Below are 25,840 nucleotides of genomic sequence, written 5' to 3'. Positions count from 1 at the left end.
GTCTTGTAACTACATGGTGAGAACAGCTTTAGAACTGAGCATTAAATTCCCTGGCTATAGAAAAATACATGAACAGACGATTAATTTAATACTACCAGAAATGCAAAGCACAAAGACTGACTTAGACACAACAGATGGAAGCAGCCTGGATAGTTATCATTCCAATATAATCAAAGCGTGCACAACTTTCTAAAACAGAAAGTGATTCAGTACTAAAACGCTCTCTCAACTGCTTCCATCTGTGCTGAGGACACACCAATGGTGAAACTAACTAGAGAAACAGTTCATAGAAATACCAGATGTCACTGATAGATTTGATCAGTATGAAAAGGAAAACCTCAATTCAGTTTGATTCAATTAATTTATACAGCACCAAATTACAAGAAAAATCATACTAAGGCACCATACACAGGCAAGAGCTAGACCTTACCCACCGTATCAGGTAGCACAATGGCGGTTGTAGTAAGGAAAATCTCCCTTGGATTTTTTTGTTCATAGGAAACAATCTCAGGCAGACCAGACTGAGTTGGTGAACACAAAGCACAACACAAGATTGTTCGAACATGCACTGACAGAAATGTTGCTGATGTGTAGCCATATGCAGTCCAGTGTTCACAGGAGTTGAAAAGGCAACAAGAAGGTGAAGATTAGAGTCCCAGTAAAATAAAGTGAATTCGTAAATCAGACATTGTACTGATGTCAGGTCAGTCCGTGAAACAGGACATGACCCACGTCTCACTCCAGACCTGATGAATTCTCAGCTTCCTCACAAAATGCCACAAAGTCCTCAAACTCAGTATCATGCAGTCAGTAATGGTGTGTAATGACCTGTTATGGGTGCTCAATATGATCAAAAATGAATATGGTATCTTTCACTTTTATGACAGTGACAGTTGTTATGTGTCGGACGCAGCCCGGAGAACCGACCAGCGTTTGAAGGACCCAGTATAAAATAAGCAGAGCACGGTACAAAGGATAACAGAGTTTAATGAACATAACAGTGATGTGAAAAATACAAACAAATAAGTGCGCGGTCTGGCGTGGTGGTTTTGCGGTGCGCTCCCAGCAGCGCCAACGGTCCGGAGCCAGAACCAATTCGGACCCAAGGACCCCGCCGACACCCCCCAGGTGGCCGCGACAAACCGAGTCTGTGAAAGAAGGAATCATTATGTGAGTCCACACTCAACACACAGAGAGAACGCTCAAAGGTGCACAAACAGCAAACACTTCCCGGCTTAATTACTAATCAGCTTCCCACCCTGCAGGCATGGAACATCCAGTTCACAAAACTCCACTGCAGAGGAAGCTGATTACACGACCAACATACAGCTCAATATAATAAGGTGTGAGGGACACCACATTTACTGACTGTATAAATGTTAGTCACAAAATCTAACGTACCTCAGGAAGTGTGCTGACGAGCGTAAGACCTCACCCCCTCCTCTTTCACAGACCATGCATCAAACCTGGACGTTCTCTGCATCCACTGATGATGAGATGGCTCCCGAGACGACGATCTCACCCGTCTGGTCACAAGGTCGAGTCTCTGGCAAATACACACTGTGTACTCCAGTCTTAAATGCCACCATGTTCCAATCCATTGTAGATGCACCACAGCTGTGAGTCCTGACGAGCCGCAGGTGATCAGCCTCAGGTGATCAGGGTGAGGTCCTGATAAACTCAGCTACACAGCCACTCAGTCCCAAATGCAAGCCACCTGGAAGGAAAAACAAAAGACAAGACAAAAGACAGAAACAAAAAGGCAGCCAGGCCCCCCCAGCCATACAACAGACAGTATTATATCATGTATTAGTGGTTTTCCACTGCACAACCCCTTCTACATTATAATAGCCAAGTGGCCTTTGGGTGCATGCGTGTGTTTGGCTTCGATCATGTAGAAACCAGGGAGAGCCAGCGAATGTGAGCATTTGCCCACTCAAGTCGGTTACGATGACGAACTGGAGTCAGGTCGAGACCCCGATGAGGACGATGAGCATGCAGATGAGCTTCCCTGAGACGGTTTCTGACAGTTTGTGCAGAAATTCTTTGGTTATGCAAACCAATTGTTTCAGCAACTGTCCGAGTGGCTGGTCTCAGACGATCTTGGAGGTGAACATGCTGGATGTGGAGGTCCTGGGCTGGTGTGGTTACACGTGGTCTGCGGTTGTGAGGCTGGTTGGATGTACTGCCAAATTCTCTGAAACGCCTTTGGAGATGGCTTATGGTAGAGAAATGAACATTCAATACACGAGCAACAGCTCTGGTTGACATTCCTGCTGTCAGCATGCCAATTGCACGCTCCCTCAAATCTTGCGACATCTGTGGCATTGTGCTGTGTGATAAAACTACACCTTTCAGAGTGGCCTTTTATTGTGGACAGTCTAAGGCACACCTGTGCACTAATCATGGTGTCTAATCAGCATCTTGATATGACACACCTGTGAGGTGGGATGGATTATCTCAGCAAAGGAGAAGTGCTCACTATCACAGAGGGAAATGGTGATATTGTGTATGTGGAAAAAGTTTTAGATCTTTGAGTTCATATCATACAAAATGGGAGCAAAACCAAAAGTGTTGCATTTATATTTTTGTTGAGTGTATATCTTCTATTATACAATCCAAATCTGAGGTAGAACTCTACTAGTGTATACTAAGGTATATCTAAATATCTAAAAAAAAAAGAAAAAAAAAAGAAAAAAAAGAAGAGTAGATCCACTTAGGTGCCTGGGCCTGAGAATCTTGTCATGTTAGTTTAACAGTGTTGTTAGTGTTACTGATTTATTGTGTTTTTGTAGTTCAATTGGTTTAATCAGTTTATTTAAGTGTCTTGTTGTTACCATGAGTGAAAAGAGTACTGCTTTTGACGTCTTCTGTGTGTGTAAAAATTAAAAGCACCTGCTTGCATCAGAATGCAGAAAAAAAACCAAAAAGCTCTGTGTGCGTGTGACTGGGGACAGCTTACATTTGCCATTTGGTATGCTTATATATTTTGGGTCAAGGATGAATGGTGCAAAAACGGAACGTTGATAGGACTAATATTTATGGAGAAACTACGGCTATTAGCTAACATTGCTAATTACATTCTGGACTAACACACGCCATTCTAGCAGGGGGCGGTAAATCATCTTGATATTAAAAGCATGAGTGCGTGTGTGATTTTATTTAGTAGGTTCAATGTAAGTCATAATATAACTATCAATACATTAAAAAATACATGGATGGCATAAGAAAGTGAAAACACTTATTTTCATTGTGGTCTATTTAAAAATCAAATGATAAAATAAAAGTAATAATATATTAATAATATTAATAATAATAATAATAATGATCATATTAATAATAATAATGATGATAATAGCGTGTATATGATAACAAGAACCTAAACAATTCAGAAATACATTGACAGTAAAAAAAAAAAAAAAAAAAAAAAAATATATATATATATATATATATATATATATATATATATATATATATATATATATATATATATATATATATATAATTAATAGGAAATAAAAGAGTTGAGATCCTTTTCTAAATATTGTTGAGGTCTAAGGTCCTAAAAACATTCTGGACTCGTACGCTATTCCAATTCATTATACAAGCTTTGCTTAATTTATTACCACCCTTGAAAAATGCTAGCTACCTATTTTATAAACCCTACCCAATCTAGAGCCCGTGGATCCCCACAGGCAACATGTAAGTTAATAATTATTCTACTTGAGCAAGAGTGTAACCTGGACTATTTTTATTTCAAATATGTTCCTTCAAAGTTCAAATCTGGATGAAAAACAGTATGAATCAAAGACTTTAACAGCTTCACACTTAAATCCCTGACCATGTTTAATTAATTACTTAAATGACTTCACTGGTTCACACAAGAGAATCACACCTTAACCATAATTCCATGACTATTAACTTATAGTGTGTGGATAGGCAAAATGATTGTGCATTTTGTGACCAAAGCATGAAATTTGGCGCACATATTCCAAATGAACTAATACTTATTTTCAGATGTGGAGGTATCCTGGAGCTGACCTCTCATGACCTACAGGGGTCAATGAAGAATTACACAGGGGTCAAAATTTAAAAATGTTCCAATCATATTGAAAGGTATATCATATTATTTGTCTGATCATAATGATTCCAAAAAGGTATAGTAGTCTATCCTTGACTAAATGTTGTGGAGTTACAGGGTAAAAACAGCAAAAATGATGACAAAGGTCAATTTTATTTTGTACAGGGGTCAAAAATTACTGGTCAAGCTAATCGGATTAATAAATGTAATACTTTTGTCTGTGTTGAATGCTTGGTCTCCAAAGTAACGGTCAAACAAGATTGATGCCCATTGGATGCTATGACATGTGACATATGTGACCTTGTAATATGATAACTAAGCATGACAGATGGTGCAAAGTATTCCTTTTTAAAACCCTATTTTCGCAACCAATAATTTGCATCACTTTTCACCAAAACTGGAACAACTTTATCTTTTGACCCTTGGAGAAACTGAAACTGACCTTTGTCATCATGTTTGTGGTTTTACCCTGTAACTCCACAACATTTAGTCAAGGATAGTCTAAACTATACCTTTTTGGAATTGTTATGATCAGATTTTTAAATTGTGACCCCTGTGTAATTATTCATTGACCCTGTAGGTCATGAGAGGTCAGCTTCAGGATACCTCCACATCTGAAAATGGACAAGTCTGACAGCACCAGGAGGTTGGACACAAATGCAGGATTAAGGATTCAGCTTAACAGAGTTGAAAGGCAGTCCAAAAATAGCAACAGTAGCCAAAGCAAGAGGCAGAGACAGAATCCAAAAACAGGTCGACAGGTTGATACACGAAGCAAAAACAGGACTCTGAGGACAAATGCTTGAAAGTGGCACAAAGCTCAACAATCGTGCAAGTGAGAGAGGAAGAAGGTGTGACTAATAAAGGGGACGTGATCAAGAGAAAATGCACCACAGGTGTGTGAGGAAAGTTCCAGAACGAGGCATGGCAAACAGGCAGGACAGGCAGACAGGAGGGACACGCCCAACACCAAACACACGACACTAGACAAGAGAGATCCCTCCACAAAACGCCAATGAAAAAACTAACAGCAGACACACAAAAGAGGAAGAATGAACACAATAAACCCCACAGACCCAATCGTGAGTATTAGTTAATTTAGAATATGTGTGCCAAATTTGGTGCTTTAGCCACAAAATGAACAATTGTTATGGAAATTAAAGCTAAGCTGCACCACTATTATGTTTTCATATGTAAATTACTTTATACCCAGTTACATCTGTTTAAAAAATAAAAACTAGCAGGTGTTTTGACTCGTGTCAGCATACCGGGGGGTTTGATGATCAGAGTCTCAGCGCTGTTGTTCTGATCCAAGCTGTAGATACATATGCCAAAATAATTACTGATTTACAAATTTATATAAATGTAGTGACATTTTAGCTTATAAAAATGCTTATAGTTAGGGCTGGATCAGGTGACCCTGAACCAACCCTTAGTTATGCTGCTATAGACTTAGACTGCTGGGGGGTTTCCCATGATACACCCAGTGTTTCTTTTTATTCACCTCTTTTCTGTATGCACCACTCTGCATTTAATCATTAGTGATTGATCTCTGCTCTCTTCCACAGCATGTCTTTTTTCCTGATTCTCTCCCCTCAGCCCCAACCAGTCCCAGCAGAAGACTGCCCCTCCCTGAGCCTGGTTCTGCTGGAGGTTTCTTCCTGTTAAAAGGGAGTTTTTCCTTCCCACTGTCGCCAAGTGCTTGCTCACAGGGGGTCGTTTTGACCGTTGGGGTTTTTCTGTAATTATTGTATGGCTTTTGCCTTACAATATAAAGCGCCTTGGGGCAGCTGTTTGTTGTGATTTGGTGCTATATAAATAAAATTGATTTGATTTTGATTTGATTTTCCTTATATCACCATTAATAATCATTGTGGCCCAGAAGGGGTTAGCTTGATTTCTCATGGCATTGATGGGATTGTGCAATCCATATCACGGTATGCTATTACATCGGTGATGACTGTGACACCAGTGTACCACCACCCCCAGGCCCTGTTGTGAAGAGTTTTGCCATAAAGTAGATGCATATTTAAAAGTCAGGATGGGAGGAAAGGTGATGTCTCCATCAGTGTAGCTGAAAAGGGATTTACAGATTCATCAGCAATGTTCAAATTCTTCTGTTTCGCTTCATGAATGCACCGTCTGCAGAGTAAGAAGAGATCTTACTGTAGGTTTTGGCTCAAATGTACGGAAGTGAAATGTTGACTGGAATCACAACTGAAAGACTGTGCAAAGGCTTCAATTTTACTTGTATTTCATTTAAAGTGTTGTTCGTTCACTATCGGCTGCTTTTCTTTGGTGCTGAGGTGTTTCTCCACCATGTGACCAAACTCCCATTCTGCTTCGGTACAATTCAGCCTTTGGAGAATCTACAGACTCGGGACACCAAAGAGCTGTGCTGCACAACAAGCAAAAACCTGGCAACAAAATTCACCAGTTCATTGTCTGAACTGTTGAGCCAACAGACAGCAAAGATATTTCTGAATTTCACATCGCACACATTTTACACAGTGATAAAGATTTGTAGACTACAAGAGAGGCGAGCACTGATGTCATCTCTCGGCACTGACACCAGGAGTGAACGACTAATCGGGTTCTCAATATTCTCACACTATTCTGGGAGACGTGATAGTTCACTCATATTTGTCTTCCGCTGCAGGCCCGATTAAAAGCAGCTGGCTTTTATGTAAAAGCCATTTTCATCTCTCACTGTTAGCTTTCTTTGCTCTTCATTATATCAGATAAGAAAACGGATTAATGACTTCCTGCGACCCTTGGCCAGCTGCCATCCTCGAAGAAAAGCCAATGTGCTCGACTGCCAGTTAACAAACCGCCAAATTTTTTGTAAATGAAAAACTGGAGATACACACACACACACACACACAAAAAAAATTATTTTGTCAAAACAAATATATATTTTGCAACATTATTCACACTGAGTGTAGCGAATAACACCGCCAACAATCTCAATGACAGACTGGACATGAGAAAAGGTTTTGCATCTATGAGGACTGGAACTATAACCAGATTCAGACAAAAATTGTATTTGTAGGCAATTAACTGTGCAAACCTCATATGCTTTACTGAAAGATACATATTATTTTATGCTCGGGCATTCAGACACAAAAAAGAAAAACAATTAAAATGCCTCATGCACAAAAAAAAACAATTAAAAATGCTTCATCTCACAATTTGAAATAAAGTACTCATTATGTTTACAATTTCTAGATGTGACTATTATATTCATTATATTTTAATCGTTTGGTTTTCTGTCTTGTTTGTAAACCAAGATATCTTAAAACTACAAAAGATCTCATCACAGAACCGAATGCATAAATCCTTTTTTTTTTTTTTATAGAGCACAACAACAAAAACATTCAGTCTCGTCTCGTCTCGTCTCGTGTGCATTCCCAGGTCTGCTGGGTGCTACCTTACCATTTTGAGGGGGGCGCAGCACATTGGTATTTTAGATTTTCCTCGACCCGTGTAAGAGCTTTCGCAGTTTCTCTTAGTTTGGTTGTATCCTCTTCAAAGATATCCTCAGTTGTTACTTTCAGGTACTCTTGCCTATTGATTTCTAGTATATGTTTTTGGGTTTCCTCCTCAGCATTGCAGAACCTACAGGATACATTGGCATATTTATTCCTATAGTTGCATTTTACTGCCAGCATTCTTGTTCTTGCCATCATGATGCTGTGTGCTTCCATCCTCTTTAGTTTGTCCAAGTAGGGTTTCCTTTTTCCTATTTCCAACATTTTTACATTTTCAATGTAGTGTTTTACCTCTGATTTGACCTCTCCTTGTTCTTTGATATTCTTCATTAGCTGTTCACCTATTTTCCTTTTTATATCTCCTTTGCTTGTTTGATCCGTTATTTGCAGTTTTTCCCTAATCTTGTTGACTTCCCTTTTCCATGATTTACTGTCGTTGTTGATTATACTTTTCATTAGGTCTGATCCTACTGTATTTGTCCTTTTCTGGAAGTTGACCTTGTTTTTTTGTATTATATGGTCTATATCCCAGAGTCCTGTTTCCGCATACATGATTTCTCTCGGTGTCATATCCCATCCACAGCTTTTAACAGTGACACACATACTACATGGTCAAAGTTCAATGTCAAATTTGGAGGCAATGCCTTTAGATTTTATCATTTATTACATTTATATTTATTATTTTTATTAGATATATTATATTTATTAGATTTATTATATTTAAGGCATGGGTTGTAGCTAAGGGCTTGTTTCCAGTGCAGAAACATGGTTATTTAGGGTCTGCATCTTTCTCTGCCCCTGACCAAGGCAGCGTCTTTACGCCTGGAGTTGGTCCCCGTGAGCCGGATTCTGGCTGCCCACTGCTCCTAGTGGCTGAACTGTGTCTAACTGTAATTAGGATGGGTTAAATGCAGAGGTCAAATTTCATTGTATGTATGTACAATGACAAATAAAGGAAATTATATATATATATATATATATATATATATATATATATATATATATAAACTAAAAAAGAAGACGGTTTCTAGTTCAAGGCCACACCTGCCACATTCTCCATGTAATGTGGCATTGCATCATTAAGGGCATCCGGCATAAAATCTGCACCAAATCAACATGCAGTTCAACCTCGGATCTGCTGTGGCAACCCTAAGTAAAACAAGGGAGAAGCCAAAGGGACTTATTTAGTTATTATGCATATTTAAATTTATTCCTTCAACAAATTACAAATTCCTTATTCCTTCCTTGCAAGCTAAGCAGCAAATAAGTGTCTGCAGCAGCCTTAATATCTCTGGGACCTCAGCCTTCTGGACAGAGAGATTTCCAGCAAGAGATTCTGAATTCAACAGATTGATGCCTACTTTTTGGAGGTGTGCACCAGAGGTGGGAGTAAGTCACTGTCAAGTCATTCTTAAGTCTCAAGTCAGCTGTCAAACACTTGGTGGTCATTATGACTTGAGACTTGACTTTGGACTTGCTGATTCATGACTTGAGAGTGACTTGATGGTGACTTACACCCACCTCTGGTGGGCACAGACCGGTGATGTGCCTGGTTAGCAACCACCCAGGACAGAGGGTAGTTATGTCATGTGGGAAAACGTGGCAACAAACAGCACCAGTGCATGCTCCCAGAGCTGATCGAAAGCAATCATCAAAGGTTGGTAGAACATTCACAGGCCTGACTGCAAACAATATTTTCATATGACCAAGTTGTAATAAAGTAAACTAAAACAATGAAATTTCTAATGAATTTTTAAAAAATGTTTTTGAGTCAAACTGCCCTGTGCTGTAATGTTAAAGAGACTGATAACAATTAGCTTCAGAACGCCTTGGGGTTCCCCTGGAGGAGCTGGGGGAGGTGTTTGGATCGGGAGGTCTGGGCAGCTTTGCTTGAGCTGCTGCCCCCGTGACCCGACTCCGGATAAAGCGGAAGAAAATGGATGGATGGATGGATGGAAGCCCATCCTCAACACAATATTTCCAAAGAGATTTGCAAAAACACAGTTCATTACCTATCTTTCTTCTGTTTTTCTTGTTGATTAATGCTGGCAAATTATACTGTATTTCTTGTCTTTCTGATGCCTGATTCTGTTTTTTCTCTCTGTTTAAGGTGCAGCTCCATCCAGAGATGGGAGTTGTATTTGTGCTGGCGACCCTCCTGTCCTGTGCACCAACAGCATTTCCTGTATATTCGTTTTGTGAATTGTTCTGTAATTTATGTCTGTATCATGACCCAAGCAGAGGGTCACCCCTTTGAGTCTGGTCTGCTTGAGGTTTCTTCCTCAGAGGGAGTTTTTCCTTACCACTGTTGCTCTTGGGGTTAGTAAGGTTAGACCTTACTTGTGTGAAGCACCTTGAGGCATCTCTGTTGTGATTTGGCGCTATATAAATGAAAATAAATTGAAATTGAAATAAACTGAAATTCTTGGAATCTCATGAACAAACTCAGAAAACTGACAGAGATTTTACCTTTTCGGCAGCCACATACTCTATGTATTTGAAGAATATTATATTTGTTGAAATCATAGTTTTTCCTTCTCCAGACTAGACCGGGAGCATTTAACAGTGTACAGGTCCGTAGGGATCAACAAAATGAGTCTCTTTGAGTTAAACTGAAGCTGACTTTAAAGTGGCTCCCTCAGGGTGTGGCTCCCTGATAAAGCACTCAGCAAAGCACTCCAGTTTGTCCCATCTGAGCATCACATGGCACGTGTCCTGTCACCACAATAAGAGGTTGTGGCTCATTGAGCAAGCTTATTGGATCTTCCTCTGAACTGCGGTAAGTGGGGTGCCAAATTGAATGCAATTCATACTTTTGTGTGGAGGTTCTGCTCTGCTGTTACATTAGGTGGGAGAGAACTAGATAGGCAGGGACAATATTGCAGCTGTTCAACCGTTGCGACGCCAGTGGCCTGAGTGAAATCACATTTCAATCACTTCAGACGTCTCTGGTGACTCGCTGTAAATGAGGACAAAAGAGAAAATTCCAATTACATCCTTAGATTTTTGGGCCACGGTGCCAAAGCCATTGCTAATTGAAATTTTCGATCACACAGTATCACAAAGTGAATAAAAAGCAGAGGGACAAAATCTTGTGCGAGATTGCCCATGATAGACTTAAAATCAGTAGAGCAAAATCTGTCAATTTCTGACATTAAAAATGCTTCCAACCTGCACTCTCAATTAAGCCTCGGTCACAACCCACCGTGCATTTTTTTTCGCTGTACCTTTTCTGCAGATGCCACGGCCACTACGTTTTGTGAAAATGTACGGAGGCATCATCGCACGTCTCTAGGAGTGTAAGGATAAGAGAGTTGACAATAAAGCAGTGTGTGTGTGTGTGTGTGTGTGTGTGTGTGTGTGTGTGTGTGTGTGTGGTGTGTGTGTGTGTGTGTGTGTGGGGGGGTCGCTTTTCTTTTTTATGAGCGGGACCGAAGCGGCAGGTGTTTTTCTGTGTCGGCGATGCATGAGCATGTCCAGCCTGCAGCGGTCAGTTGTACGAGTGTTTACTTGCCTCGAAAAGTTACAGCTAGTTATCAGACTGAAGCTGTGGAGTGTCTGTGTTGCTGAAGTTTGGAAATAAAGTCCAAGTTCACGTGAGAAGCTGCGTCGTGCATGCAAGTCTGTCGGCCTCCATAGTATGTGGTGAGTGCCGTAATCCGTACTGCCTACGTACGGATTTGGTTAATTCAATAGTAATTGAATGAAAATGTGCTGCTTTGAATCTGTACTGAGGCAGTACTTACAACGTGCGTCATCTGTACTGCTGGTGAATCCGCAGCCCGACCGCAGCGAAAGTTCTGCATGCACTAAAACCTCTACGGCGTGTCTGCATGTGTCTGCGTGCTCCTAAATTCGTACTGAGGCAGTACTTACGACGTACGGATCTCCAAATTTAGCCCACGTTTTTGCAAGTAGACTGCACGCACGTGCAAGTACGGTGGGCTGTGACCACGGCTTTCAATGGTTTACTGAAAATAAGTGGCCAGTCTGCAGATAACCAAGATACTGTAACTAAGTCAGTAGGAGTAGGATGATACACCTAACTCCCGATATGATAAGTATCTCGATACTTGGGTACTGATTTTAAGTGATTTACTGGGAGTGCAGGTTTAAAGGTAGTTTTAATTGTCAGAAAATAATTGACACATTTGACAGATTTTGCTCCACTAACTTGGACACGTTTAGCATAGAATAGACTAGAATAGCATAGCATAGAAAATAATAGAATAGAAGAGAATAGCATAACATAGAATAGAAAAGATTTTCTCCCTCTGCTTCTTATTCAGTTTATGTTACTGTGTTATTGAAAATCTCAATTAGCAATGGCAGTACCCGAGTATCTCGATACTCGGGTACTGATCAGATATTCTGCAAGTACTGCAAATTGTTATGACAGTATATTGTGATTTGTTTGCTTTGTATCTCTTTCATATATTACACTACGTTTGTGACCCGAAGACTTTAGTAACCCATTTCTAACACCATTATAGTTCATCCACATGAATAAAAATGTATTTTCACTGAAGATTAGAAGAATATCTAAAAACATGTTTTGAGCCGAATGATATCTTTTATGCACTGGTCTAGTCTCACATTCAGAAAGCTGAGATTAATCTGAACATTTTAATGTACACATTTATTAAACACACAAATAAAGATGTTCTCAGGCATATCTTTTTGCACTCTGGCTGACGATCTATTAAGTAAATAATTATCAGTGCTGAAGTTGATCTCCGGGGAAATCTCGTGTGGTCTGCCATCATTTTTCCTCATGTCTGTTGGAAATGGAGGTGATGTCATATAAAACTTAGATTTAGTCAACAATACACTGCACCCTCTGCTGAATGAACGTGGTTCTGAATTAGATAGATTCTAGAGTTTAAAAATCGATTCTCACGTTGTAAAATTAAATATCACAATAGTGTATCTTTCCTGTTCTGAACCATTATGACAGTATTCACAAACTGCGAACTGAACATAAAGTTCAATGGGATACATTTATCATATATATGAAGAAAGATAAAAGTTTTAACTGGTAATTTATATATGAGTCACACATTAAAATGGCAATCTCTCCAAGGACAGGGAAAGCTGTAAAAGCTCCACTTCTTTTTGTATTTTTAACTCTGGGTACCTGCACATTTGAATTGCTTGGAGGCTACGAGAGAGATGCTGTGAAAAAGACAATGTGCGTTGCTCAAAGAAAAGAGCTGATTTGTGTATGTGAGGAGAAATTAAAACCATGACACTTTAATTTATGTTAATCTGCTGACAGTGAAGCCAAGGATGTGTGTGGTGTAATTTAAAAATATAAAGCAATGCTGAAATACCCTCGGACATATGAACATTGTCTTCTTTATAATTTGCAGTTGTTTAATTGGGATCCCAATGCAAAGTATATTCCTGGCATCTGTATGTCTGCGGGAGATGATGGTGTAGCATCCAGTTCGTTATTTGCTTTTTTGTTTGTTTGTTTTTTTAATACACTTTTTCTATTCAATTTCAATGTATTTCATGTATATAGCACCAAATCACAACAAAACTGCCTTAAGGCGCTTCACACAAGTGTGTGTGTGTATATATATATATATATATATATATATATATATATATATATATATATATATATATATATATATATATATAAACACCTGCATGTCCTCCATCAGCATATCCATAAATCTCACCTTTGGACCCCCCATTCTCCAACCTGGTGGCTCCATCCTCAGCATCCTTCTCCCTGTATACCCTGTGTCCCTCCTCTGCACATGTTCAAACCATCTCAGTCTCGCCTCTCTGACTTTGTCTCCAAACCATTCCCCCTGAGCTGTCCCTCTGATATGTTCATTCCTTATCCTGTCCATTCTTGTCACTCCCAAAGAGAATCTAAAAATCTTCAGCTCTGAAACCTCCAGCTCTGCCTCCTGTCTTTTTGTTAGTGCCACCATCTCTAAGCCATACAGCATAGATGGTCTCACTACTGTCTTGTAAACTTTCACCTTCATTTGTTTACATTTATTATTAGGTTGCCAAGTGGTTAGGGTGTTGGGTTTTAGTGGTTACCGGTTCAAAGCCCACCCCTGCCGGTTTCTCCATGTAATGTGGAGTTGCATCAGGAAGGGCATCCAGCGTAAAACTTGTGCTAATTGAACATGCAAATCCACATCTGATCTGCTGTGGTGACCCCGAGTGAAAACAAGTGAGCAGCCGAAGGGACTTACTCTTGTCTTGCATACAATTTGTACATGTTTAATAAATCCCCTCTATCAATCATAAACAATATTTATGTTTGACCAGAGTCTGCAGAAGGGCGTGCGTGTGCGCATACATGAGCTTTTGACAAGAGCGGAAGTGAGCTTTCAGTTAGCGGAAGTTAGTGTGCACACTGATGTCCGTGAAATGTCTTGTAAATCACTCCAGAGGTGTTATCAGGTAACAAAAACTGTGTTTTCAGTTTTAGAAGTGTTTATTTCTCACTAGCTTTTACATAATATATGACAAAGAGGTTATATTTACACACAAACAAAACAGAGTTTACAGCTAGCTAGACCAGGCACTGACATCATGGTGTTGCTCAACTCTGATTGGCTGTCACCCTGCCCCTCAAAAAACAAACAAACAAAAAAATAACAACAAAAAACAAATAAAACAGAACAGAATGAAACAGAATGTGACTTTTTAACCTCTTAAAATAGGTCAAGGTTAGCATCTCTGAATTTGTCCAAGGTCTGTGTCCGAAGAATGTTCCCTGTGAATTTGAAGATTCTGGCAATAATAGGACTGGACTTACGCTGAGCACAGACAGACTGAGAGAAGGACAGATGGACGGACGCAAAGGTTTCACAATACCCAATGGCTATATCTGGGTAAAAAAAATGCCTAAACAGATCCGGCATATGAAGTGCAAACATTCTCTCAAGTTGGATTATACGCAATCCACCATTTGATTCTTATATACTGTAATATTAAAATAATACACGTGCTTTTGTGCAAAACTAGAAAATCAGCTACATGGCTATATACCCTCAACCAAAGAAGTGAAGTGATCACCGGCATCTGTTTGTTCCGTTGTCAATTGATGAACACATATATCAGTGAGGTGTGGTTCACCTTAAGTGGGCCAAGTTAGACTAAATTGCTTTTTTAAAAGAAATGTCATCAGGATACTTTCTGAGATACTCTGATGACATTCAGAGGAATATTGGGCATTCATGGATGCGTATGATCCTTGTTGGTCTTGATAAAATCAATAAAAACACAACATTTTCAGTCATTTGAATTTGACTGCAGCAGTTTTATTTTTTAATTCTTCTCTGTTATCAAAAATAAACATTTATCCACCTTAGCTCCAATATTATATTTTATTTTTTAAGGTTGGAACCTACATTATATTATCTTATTTTAAATCAAGTAATGTTTCCTTCAAAATATCAACGTTACAATCATAGGATCTTTATCAGGTTGGAACCCGGAAAAAATCTTGAGTTTCAAACATTGTGTTGTAGGTGCACTTTTAAAATTAAAGAACTTTTTGTAAAGTGCTAGATTCATTTTTGCCATGTGGCAGTGGTTAGCACTTTGCCTCACAGCAAGAAGGTCCAGAGTTCAAGCAAACCAGCATGCAGTTCTTTTGTGTGTAGAGTTTTCACTGGGTCGTCCAATTGTCTCCCACCATCAAAAAGCAAAGCAAACAAACAAACCACACATGCATGTAAGTCGGCTCTTTCTCCTTGTCAATCTGAAATTCAGTCACGAACTTGTGTAAAGGTTGTGTAAATCAAGATGTGGATTCATAATGGATGTTGTGACCCCAAGCAACTGGGGGCAGGCGAAAGGCAACAACAACAGCAACAAAAAAACTAGCAGTTGGTGAGGGTTTTTTTGGTTGTGAGTAGATTTCGTTGTTTGGAATGAGCGGTTATGTGTTACATGGGCTGTGTTTGACAAATGATCGTCAAGCTTCCTGAAAACGCTAACCACGATCAAGTTAAAATGACATGCTAACAGGAAGGGATCGCACATGCATAAGTTAATCCTCATGCTAAGTATGATTAGCAAAGCCGGCCAGGCCAACTGCAACATCCTCAGTGTTTTCTTTTTTCGTTGTTGTTGTCAATCCCCCAAAACCCTATATGTCAAAGTAACAATGCTTGAAATAAACAGCAGTTTCTTCCCACCAGTGGAATCCATTAACATCTGGAAAACGTATTACTTGAGTGTATTTTTCAGCACCTGAAGACAATCCAGATGTGCATCTCTGCCTTTCGATTTTGACATCAATTGGGCAACTCCTAAAGGTGAACACTAAAAGCTAAAATCACAAACTCACCATTGACCACCACAGCGATGTCCACAAAGTCGATCTCACCCCGGGCCTCCACGCTGGCCTCACAGCGGTACACGCCCTCGTCAGCTTTGGTCACCTGGTGGATCTGCAGGTTGTTGTTTGGAAGCACCCGGAACCTGCCTTCACAGCATGGGTGAAGACCATGACAGACAGAGAGCAAGGTCGAGACAGAGCGAGAGAGTGAGCGAGCAGAGGAGACGACAAAAGAACAACAGCAGATGATAGAGAGAAGTGAGATAAGAAAGTTAGCAAAACAGCAGCAGAAAATTGCAATCTCTGCTCCAGTCGTTAGACTGTCAATCTTTACTGCAGCACATTTACCTGATAAAGTCCACACAGATAAACACTCATGCAATTACAGTTCTGAATCGTCTCCACTCCCTCCCTATTGTGTCCGCGCTGAGATTGGCCAGGAGTGATGAGGCCTCTATCTCATTTCTCTCAAGCAAAGATATTTGTAAACATGCATCGTAATTAGACTACAATGATAAAAAAAAACCCTACTTCATGTTTCATCGTAACTATGGCAGCTAAGATTTGAATTTCAATTAAAAAATGCAAGTGATTCAAGGGGTCAGACTTTCTAATCAGCGTTCAGGAATGCATTTTGTCTGGAAAGAGGATGGGAAGCGCTGTCGGGAGTTGTAAATCAGGAGAGAGGAGACTAAAAAATAATGAATCCAAGTCTGCTGGTTCTTCCTACTGCACCTGCTTTCTGTCGTGGGACAACTGTGCTGAAAGTGAATCAGTCCTCTGAGTGCTTCTCTCTGAAAATTTTCTTTGCTAATTAGGTAAACCACTCTCCTGACACAACACTCAAACCACTGAAAGAGAGATTTAAAAATGCATAGAGTGAAGTTCAGAAATATTTGGACATTGTTAAAGTTTACTTTATTCAGTAACAGCACTCATAGGTATGAAGACACTCAGGGCAACAGTAATCTGATTTTTCATTCCAATAACCTTGACCTGTGGCTGACCATTCCAGGCCAATTGTGAAATGCATCTAACCTTGAGCTGCATTTGGTCCAAAATCAGCCTGAAAATCACATTTGTTGACCTTTGCCAAATTCTATATATTAAAAGCGAAGTGGCCTCAGAGTGCGTGTATTCGTGCGTGCGTGTGTATGGCTTCAATCACGGACAAACTAGGGAGAGCTGACATTTGCCGTTTTGGTATGCTTATGTATTTTCGGTCAAGGATGAACGCCGCAAAAAAACAAACTCAATGAAAAAAAAAGACATATTTACAAATACATTTTTATTTGTAAAAACCAACGCATGTAATAGTAACTTGTGTGTTGTTTTTTACATATATATATATATATATATATATATATATATATATATATATATATATATATATATATATATATATATATATATATATATATATATATATGAACCGACCAACCATGGGAAACTAACTTTCCCATAATGCCTTTCAGCATGTGTGTCTGTAAAAGCTAAAACCTTCAAAATATGTGCATTACTTTAAAACTAAAACATATAGCTGATATTTTCATATTGTAAAAATGACAGAGGTGACGTTACTTTCAATAAACTGTCCGGAATTAGTTTGTTCAAAATTTTAACCATAAATCAAAACTGTCTTGCTATGCACGACTCACGTGACATGTCTGCAAGTCTGTATGGCTGTGAAAATACTTTTTTTTTTTTGCTCCCCTTCCTTTCTCGCTGGTCAGCAGGCCTCTTTTGCTGAGAGAAGGCTGATCTGAGACAGAACCACTGGCTCATTGTTGTTTCAGACTGTCTTTAAATTTACTAAGAAGTGTCAGTAGCTGCCAGTGTACTGGAGTCAAGACTAAAAGTTATTGGTTTAGCTTTTAGCTGTAACCTCCGCTAAATTTTTTAGGGGTTTATCGGTTTAGCTTTACAAAAGTCAACTTTTCAGTTAGCGGATTAACGGTTGTCAAAGCTAACTTTTTGGTTAGCTGTGCCGATTACTGCTTGACTTTTACCAAAACAAACCCAAAAAGGGAAATTCAGGAGTTGCCCGTCATCCACATGTCAAGCTTGCTTGAAGTTGGCAAAAGGACTATGGGAAGAGTAGGGGTACAAAGAGACAAATGTTGCTCAAATTACACTATGATTACTAACTTTATGCTGTTTGTCCATAGGATATTGAAGTTGAACACTAATGATGTCAAAGTGAAAATGTTCCAATTCGAGGAAATCAAATCTGCATCTGCAATAGCTACATTTAGATAAACCTGTGTACCAGAAGCAAGGTCACTGAAGAAGACTGACAAAGTCAAGTAAAGAAATTTCCCCAGATATTATTTTTAATAAGTGTAACTGAATGGAATAGTTATGCAAACCATAAAACAACAGAATGGAAAACTAGAAATTATTTAATTTGACTTTTCACAGCAATTATTCTTTATATAAATACAATCACTTTAACTATCATGCACTTTTTACGAGATGTTTACCTTAAAAAAATTATGGTATAATCAGACTTTATCTGCCAAAATAATAATAACAACAACAACAACAACAACAATAATAATAATAGTAATTTAATTAATTTGTTCTACAATTTCTTTTTAGTCACAATTATCATCTTTCAGCATTGATCTTCCAAAATAAAGCAGTATTCCAATATATTTAAAAAAATGTGAATGTAGTTCTGATTTTTCAAAACTCTCAAAAACATAAAGCCTTCTTTGATTCATTCTTTTTCCTCAAAAATGTTCCAAATGAAACATTTGCTTTCTGTCTCTGACTAATTTTCGCTTTTTGACTTTGTTGAGCTTAATTTACCTTTCTAACTTAAAGGTAACTACACTTTGTTCATTCCTGATGTTAATTTGGGCCTCGTACCTCAGTTCTGTCAAGACTTTCAGGGCGTGCCAAATCTGTTCCTTGTGGGCACCTATGCTTGATATTTTTCACTCTCCCTGTTCCTCTCACAGCTAATGAACCCTAACAGGTGTGTTCAGCCAATGGGAAGGTGGGACACACCCAAATTAAATAATCAGATGTGAGTAGAGCAGGTAGACATGAAAACATGCAGGGCAGACACAGATTGGGCAGCCCTGGATGGTCCCAAGCTTCTTATAGTTTGTATAATAGGCTGTATGGTTGCATGTGGAACCATGAATCTTTTTGAGATGCTCCTAAAAGGAAACCAGACTTGTGGAGATCCAACGCTTCACTCGACACGCCTTGGTTTAATTCTTTCGATTTTTTTCTTGACTATTAAATACAAGAAGGCACTAGTTGTTCAAACAGAGCCATAAATACAAGCAAATGTTTCCCAATTAACTCTGAATTATGCCAGTTAGTCATTCAGAAGCTTTTACACTTAAAAACATCAATTTCTGTAATCTTTTGGAAACTTCCACACTGTTTCAAGAGTCATCTCAGTGTATGTGAACTTCTGACACACTGAAAATTTTTGCAAGTGCATAAAATCTGAAAATCCATCTATCTTGTAACACCTGTTTTAAATGACTTTATATGGAGCTAAAGTCGATATTGAAACTGACTTAACACACACATTGTTTAATAAAATGAAATATGTGCAGTTTGAGAAAATTCCAGTTTGAACATGTTTGTCAAGACACATTGATGGGGAATTTTCAAGATACTTATCAATTATTAATGTCTTTGATTATGTCTTTGATAATGTCTGATTCTGTCTTTGATCCTGTTCTTCATACACATATATATACATGTGTGTGATCTCATTTAATATTACTTTTCTAGTTAATCACTGAACTGCTAGAATAATCATTAAACTGCTCACACGGGAAGATGAACTTTTGCTCACATGGAAAGTGTGAGCAGATGTGTAGCCTTGCTTTTCACTAAGCACAGATGTACATTTTAATTAACAGTCCAGCCTTGAGCAGAGAGCGGTGTGACTTGCACACCAGCTCAGGGTTGACGCTGTTTTCTTCATGTTATGAGAAGTCTGTGAGACTGGAGGCATAAAGCCGTAACAATTTTCATATCAATGTGAGAACAGACTTCGATTCACCACTGTGTTTTTGTATACTGTCTCTTCCATATGTCTGTATGAAATTTTATTTCAATAAATATAGGAGGCAAGCGGGCGGGGCCCTTCAGAGCTGACGGGATGGTCAGTGACGAGGGTCACATCCGTTTGCTCTCTCCTGATTCAGGAAAAGAAATTCAGTGTCTCCTGCATGATTATTTTCTATGTTAATTGAGTTGTTCTTCTTTTCAGGCTCAACTCTGACACACGTAAACGTCTGGCTTAAAATACATTGAAATAAGTAATGAACAGTGGTGACACTTTTGCTGTTATATTAGGAGTTAATGAAGAAAGGCTCATAAAATTTGTGTTCTAGGATTTTTGACAACCGTGAGTGTGGGTGATAATTGTGCCATGAAGACTTACTGTGGTGCTCCTCTGTGATCTCTATGTCCTGGTAGTACCACACCACAATGGGCACAGGTGAACTAATGACATCACAGACCACCTCCGCCGTCTCAGCAAGACGGAATTCCTGCGGTGACTGAACATCCCGAAACGTCAGCCTCTCTGTGAGATCAAACAAGATGGAGATTGAACTTTTTACTGAGAGGCTTGAAATCAGAAGAAAACAAAAACAAAACACTGTTTGTCTGAACATCAAAAGTGGTGTGGGCGAGGCAGACTTACTTTTGAAGAAAAAAAAAATAGGGTGAAGACTTAAAGTCGCTAAATTTACTAAGTAAATTTACTTCCAATTTCCTATCAGGGACACTAAATCAAAGTCCGTCAAAATAAGATCACAGTCAGTTCATTTTATCAGTGTTGCCTTCAAAAGTAGTTTGCTACTTGAAACTGGAATGGTAGTGTTCCGCTAGCTTAAGACGAAGTAGGGGAATTATTATTTACATTAAAGGTCCTACAAACAATTTAGTGCCGCTAGACGTTGCACTAAATCGCATCTCAGACCAAAACACTGGTTTCCTTTCAGTCACTCCCCTTCCACTTCATTGGGCATCAAGGAGAAAGAACACCAGTTCCAGGTCAAGCTGGAGTCCGTTACCAGCTTCAAGAGCTCACCACCTGGGAAAAGGGGTGGTGATGGTCTAGTGGTTAAGTGTTGAGACCAGAGGATCCTCGGTTCAAATCCCAGCCTGACTGGAAATCACTAAGGGCCCTTGGGAAAGGTCCTTAATCCCCTAGTTGCTCCCAGTGTGTAGTGGGCGCCTTGCATGGCAGCAGCCTGACATCGGGGTGAATGTGAGGCATTATTGTAAAGCGCTTTGAGCATCTGATGCAGATGGACAAACGCTACATAAATGCAGTCCATTTAAAAGGTATACGACTCTCATCTGACCATGTTCTTGATGAGAAGCCTTCTTAGCCTCTGTTTGTGCGTGAGGGGGAGGAGTTACTGAGAAGTTGCTACTCTTCACTATGTTGTATGCAGAGTGCTATGCGGACAGTCACAACCATCTCTTTATGAACGTTGGACAAGGCAACGGCTTCACAGCGTGGGACTTGCATGCACCATTTGTTTGTGTTGTGGTCTCTCTTGGCCACTCTACATAATGGGCAAAATGGTTATAAACCAAAGCTGTTGTTGGGAAAGTGTAGTGACACGGACCCACAACAGGGGGCGTAAATGAACAGACAATGAAAGAGTCAGATATGAACACTTTACTGTTGTGAAAGAGCACAACCAAAACACAGAGGATTACAGAATTTATGAAAACAGTCAATCCACAAAGGTGACGTGTGGGCAGGCTCAAGGATAGAAGACGTTGGTCCTGAGAAGAACCGGAACCACACGATTTCCTCCGCCACCGAACCTGGAGAATACTGGAGCCGCCAAGTCCCGAGTCCCCAGGTGGCCACGTCTCAGAATGTCAGATCTGGTACTGCTGGTGAGGAGCAAAAACAGTCATATGTGGGTGCGTGCACACCCAGTAACAACAATGGTGGGGATTCCACTATCACAATTGTCAGATGAGGAAGGCAGGAGACAAATGCAGGACTCACTGGAACGGTTCTGGTTCAGAGAGGCTTTTACTGAGGTGCTTAGCAAGGTTCGGTACACAAACAGACAGTCCAAGAAGAGCAACCAAATCCGAAACATCAGGCAGAGGCGTACACAAAAACACAGGCAGGCAGTCAAAACACCAAGAGACAGCTTAACAAAACGTAGTACTGAGCTTGAAGCACTGGCACAGGGCACAACGATCAGGCAACACCAAGTGCAACTAGTAGCGTCTAAATACTCCCGGAAACAAATGTAGAAAGGCCCAGAACTGGGCGTGACCCACTCACCGAGTACCGCCCCCACCAAGCACAGTGAAGGCAGCCAAGAGACATACAGACCCAAAAACCCAAACACAAACCACCCAGCCACAAAAGGGAACAAACAAAAACCCCAACACTAACATGATACATGACAGGACCCCCCGCTCAACGGCCGGCACCTGACGGCCCAGGGAACCCAGGATGCCGAGCATGGAAGTCTGCGATCAGTCCAGGATCCAAAATGAAACAAGAAGGAATCCATGAGCGTTCTTCAGGTCCGTAATCCTCCCAGTCCACCAAGTACTGCACCCCCCGCCCAACCCGCCGGGACCCCACGAGGCGGCGCACAGTAAAAACCGGACCCCCGGCCACAAACCGGGCGGGAGGCGGGGGAACGGCCGGAGGGCACAAGACACAGGACCGAGCAGGCTTGACCTGGCTGACGTGGAAGGTGGGATGTATTTTCATAGTCCGGGGCAGACGAAGGCGTACAGAGACCGGAGTGATCACCCTCGTGATGGGGAACGGCCCCACGAACCGAGGAGCAAGTTTCCGTGGCAGACCCCGGAGGGATAGGTGCCGGGTGGAGAGCCAAACCCGCTGTCCCGGGGAGTAATGTGGTTCTAGAGTCCTTTTCCTGTCGGCAGCAGCCTTGTAGATCGCTGAAGAGTGCAGCAATGTTCGACGGGCCCGCTCCCAGATTAGACGACAATGACGGATTAAGGAAAGGGCCAAAGGCACCCGGGTGGTTAAGACTGTAGGAGAGAACAAAGAAGGTTGATATCCATGCGACACGTGCATTGGCGAGTAACCAGAGGAGGCAGACGGTAAACTATTGTGAGCGAGCTCTACCCATACTAATTGTGACGACCAGGAAGCAGGGTGCTGAGAGGCGAGGATACGTAACCCCTTTTCCAATTCCTGATTGACCCTCTCAGCCTGCCCATTCGCCTGAGGGTCATACCCGGAGGTGAGACTCGAGGTGACTCCCAGGAGTCGACAAAACGCTCCCCAGAAGTGTGACACGAACTGTGGCCCACGATCGGACATGATGTCCTGCGGGAAACCGTGTAATCTAAACACATGGTGCAACAGTGCCTCCGCGGTTTCCTTAGCTGATGGGAGTTTCGGTAGCGGTATGAAATGGGCCATCTTAGACAGACGGTCCACCACTGACAGAATAACAGTATGCCCCTTGGATGGCGGCAACCCGGTAACGACCATGTGACCATGGTCGGGTGGGGACGGGTAATGGGTGGAGCTGGCCGGACGGTGAGCGGTTGGTTGACTTGTGCATAGCGCAGACAATGCACGCCCCCACATAAGCTGTGACGTCGGGAAGTAACCGAGGCCACCAAAATCTTCCCTGGATGATCGTGGCTGTCTTCCCAATTCCGGGATGACACGAAAAACGGCTGTTATGAGCCGGACCTTGGTTTCTATGTCCCAGGTGAGAACTGACAGGAAGCAGGATGCAGGCAAGACCGGACCTGGGTCCGCCGGTACAGCCACAGGTTCGCCCCGACGGGAGAGCGCGTCGGGTTTACCATTCTTTGTTCCCGGTCGATAAGATAACACAAAGTTGAAACGGCTAAAAAAGATGGACCATCTAGCCTGTCTGGCATTGAGTCGTTTCGCGGAACGGAGATACTCTAGATTCTTATGGTCGGTCCATACCAAAAATGGTAATTGAGCCCCTTCCAACCAGTGTCGCCACTCTTCCAGGGCCACCTTCACCCCCAGCAGTTCGCGGTCTCCGATGTGGTAATTGCGCTCTGCCGGCATCAGTTTTCAGGACAAATACGCACAGGGATGTAATTTCTGGTCTGAGGGTTGGATCTGGGATAAGACGGCCCCGATCCCTACATCGGAGGCGTCAACTTCGACTACAAACTGTAAAGCGGGGTTGGGGAGGAGCAACACTGGGGCCGTGGTAAACCGTCTCTTCAGGCTTCGAAAAGCTTCCTCGCAGTCCAGCGTCCAGGGAAAGGGCCGGTGTATGGACGTGCTGTTATGCAGAGGCGCGGCCACCGAGCTGAAATTACGGATGAACTTCCGATAAAAGTTGGCAAAACCTAGAAACCGCTGGACTTCCTTGCGGTTCTTAGGTACAGGCCAATCACGCACTGCGGCTATCTTGGCTGGGTCCATCCGGATAGACCCAGGCGATATGATGAATCCCAGAAAGGTCACTGAGGACCTATGGAATTCGCACTTTTCTGCCTTAACGTACAACTGATTGCGTAATAGGGTCTCAAGCACAGTACAGACATGACGGGTATGTGTTTCCGCATCCGGGGAGAAGATCAGGATATCGTCGAGGTACACAAACACAAATCGTCCCAGATATTCCCGTAGTACATCATTAATCAGATTTTGAAACACTGCGGGGGCATTAGTTAAACCAAAAGGCATGACTAGATATTCATAATGGCCAGTGGGGGTGTTAAAAGCGGTCTTCCATTCATCACCCTGTCTGATTCGCACTAAATGATAGGCATTACGGAGATCGAGTTTGGTGAAGAGTGTGGCGCCTTCAAGCAGGTCGAACGCGGAGGCAATTAGGGGCAGAGGATAATGGTTCTTTACTGTGACGTCATTAAGCCCGCGATAGTCGATGCAGGGACGGAGTGATTTATCCTTCTTTTCAACGAAAAAGAACCCCGCCCCCGCAGGAGACGACGATGGCCGGATCAATTCGGCATCCAAAGAGTCCCGGATGTAGTCGTTCATAGCAACACGTTCAGGACCAGTCAGAGAAAACAGCTTTCCCCGCGGGGGACTGGTGCCCAGCAATAACTCAATGGCACAGTCGTATGCACGATGCGGTGGCAGCGACTTAGCCTTGACCTTGCTGAATATGTCAGCAACATCGTGGTACTCCGCGGGCACACCCGCCAACTCAGGATTAGGGACCTTGCCGTCCCTGACGGTCATGGCAAAACAGCGCCCGGTACAAGCAGAACCCCAGGAAGTGATCTGCCCGTCGGACCAGTTTACGTATGGACAATGTTTACGTAACCAGGGATGCCCCAAAATGGCGGAGTGGGTCATTTCATCGAAGACATGAAAACTGATTGTTTCGGAATGAGTACCGGCTATGATTAATTGAACGGTTTCTGCGCGGTGGGTGATGTGACCCAGTACGTGACCGTCCACGGCATGTATACCCAACGGTCGTGAAAGACGGTGAAGTTTGAGGTGCAAAGACCTAGCGAGGGAGGAGTGCATCAAATTAGCATCTGAACCGGAGTCGACAAAAATCGGAACAGAACATGACGTATGCTTGGATATTAACTTGGCAGTGACCATGTTTCGGGGAGAGACGGAAAGAATGGAATGTTGACTCACCCGGCGTACCCGTTGTGACCGCACGGGGGCACCCCTGGCATGGCACTCTGTGACCACATGCCCCGCCTGACCACAATAGAAACACAGGCCCTGGTCTTTCCGACGCTGCCGCTCCTCGATGGTCAATCGGGTTCGTCCCAGCTGTATCGGTTCATCAGCGGCAGCCGGGAGCGAGCTGGAGGAGGACGCTGAGGACCCGACGTGGAGAGCGGAACCAGCGTCCTGGGACGAGGCTCGCACGTCTCGCCGGGGTCGATCCGCCAGCCGGCGATCGGTGCGGATGACTAGCGCGATTAGCTCGTCGAGTTGCTCTGGGA

At 41.8% G+C, this 25,840-nt stretch overlaps 1 protein-coding gene across 1 annotated transcript in view; it reads right to left on the bottom strand.

Annotated features, from left to right (window-relative positions):
* LOC117516211 (neural cell adhesion molecule 2-like) overlaps window positions 1–25,840 on the bottom strand; it is a 1,113,624-nt gene that overhangs the window by 280,786 nt on the left and 806,998 nt on the right. The window contains exons 4-5 of the mRNA XM_034177131.1: window positions 20,316–20,459; window positions 15,905–16,042 (exon numbers count right to left, since the gene is read on the bottom strand). Of these exons, the coding sequence (XP_034033022.1) occupies window positions 15,905–16,042; window positions 20,316–20,459 (282 nt within the window). The remainder of the gene's footprint in view (window positions 1–15,904; window positions 16,043–20,315; window positions 20,460–25,840) is intronic.

This window comes from Thalassophryne amazonica, chromosome 1 (assembly GCF_902500255.1).
Source record: "Thalassophryne amazonica chromosome 1, fThaAma1.1, whole genome shotgun sequence".
In the NCBI taxonomy this organism is placed as follows: Eukaryota; Metazoa; Chordata; class Actinopteri; order Batrachoidiformes; family Batrachoididae; genus Thalassophryne; species Thalassophryne amazonica.
Note: the sequence above shows the minus strand (reverse complement) of the source record. Positions and strands in the feature narration are given on the sequence as shown.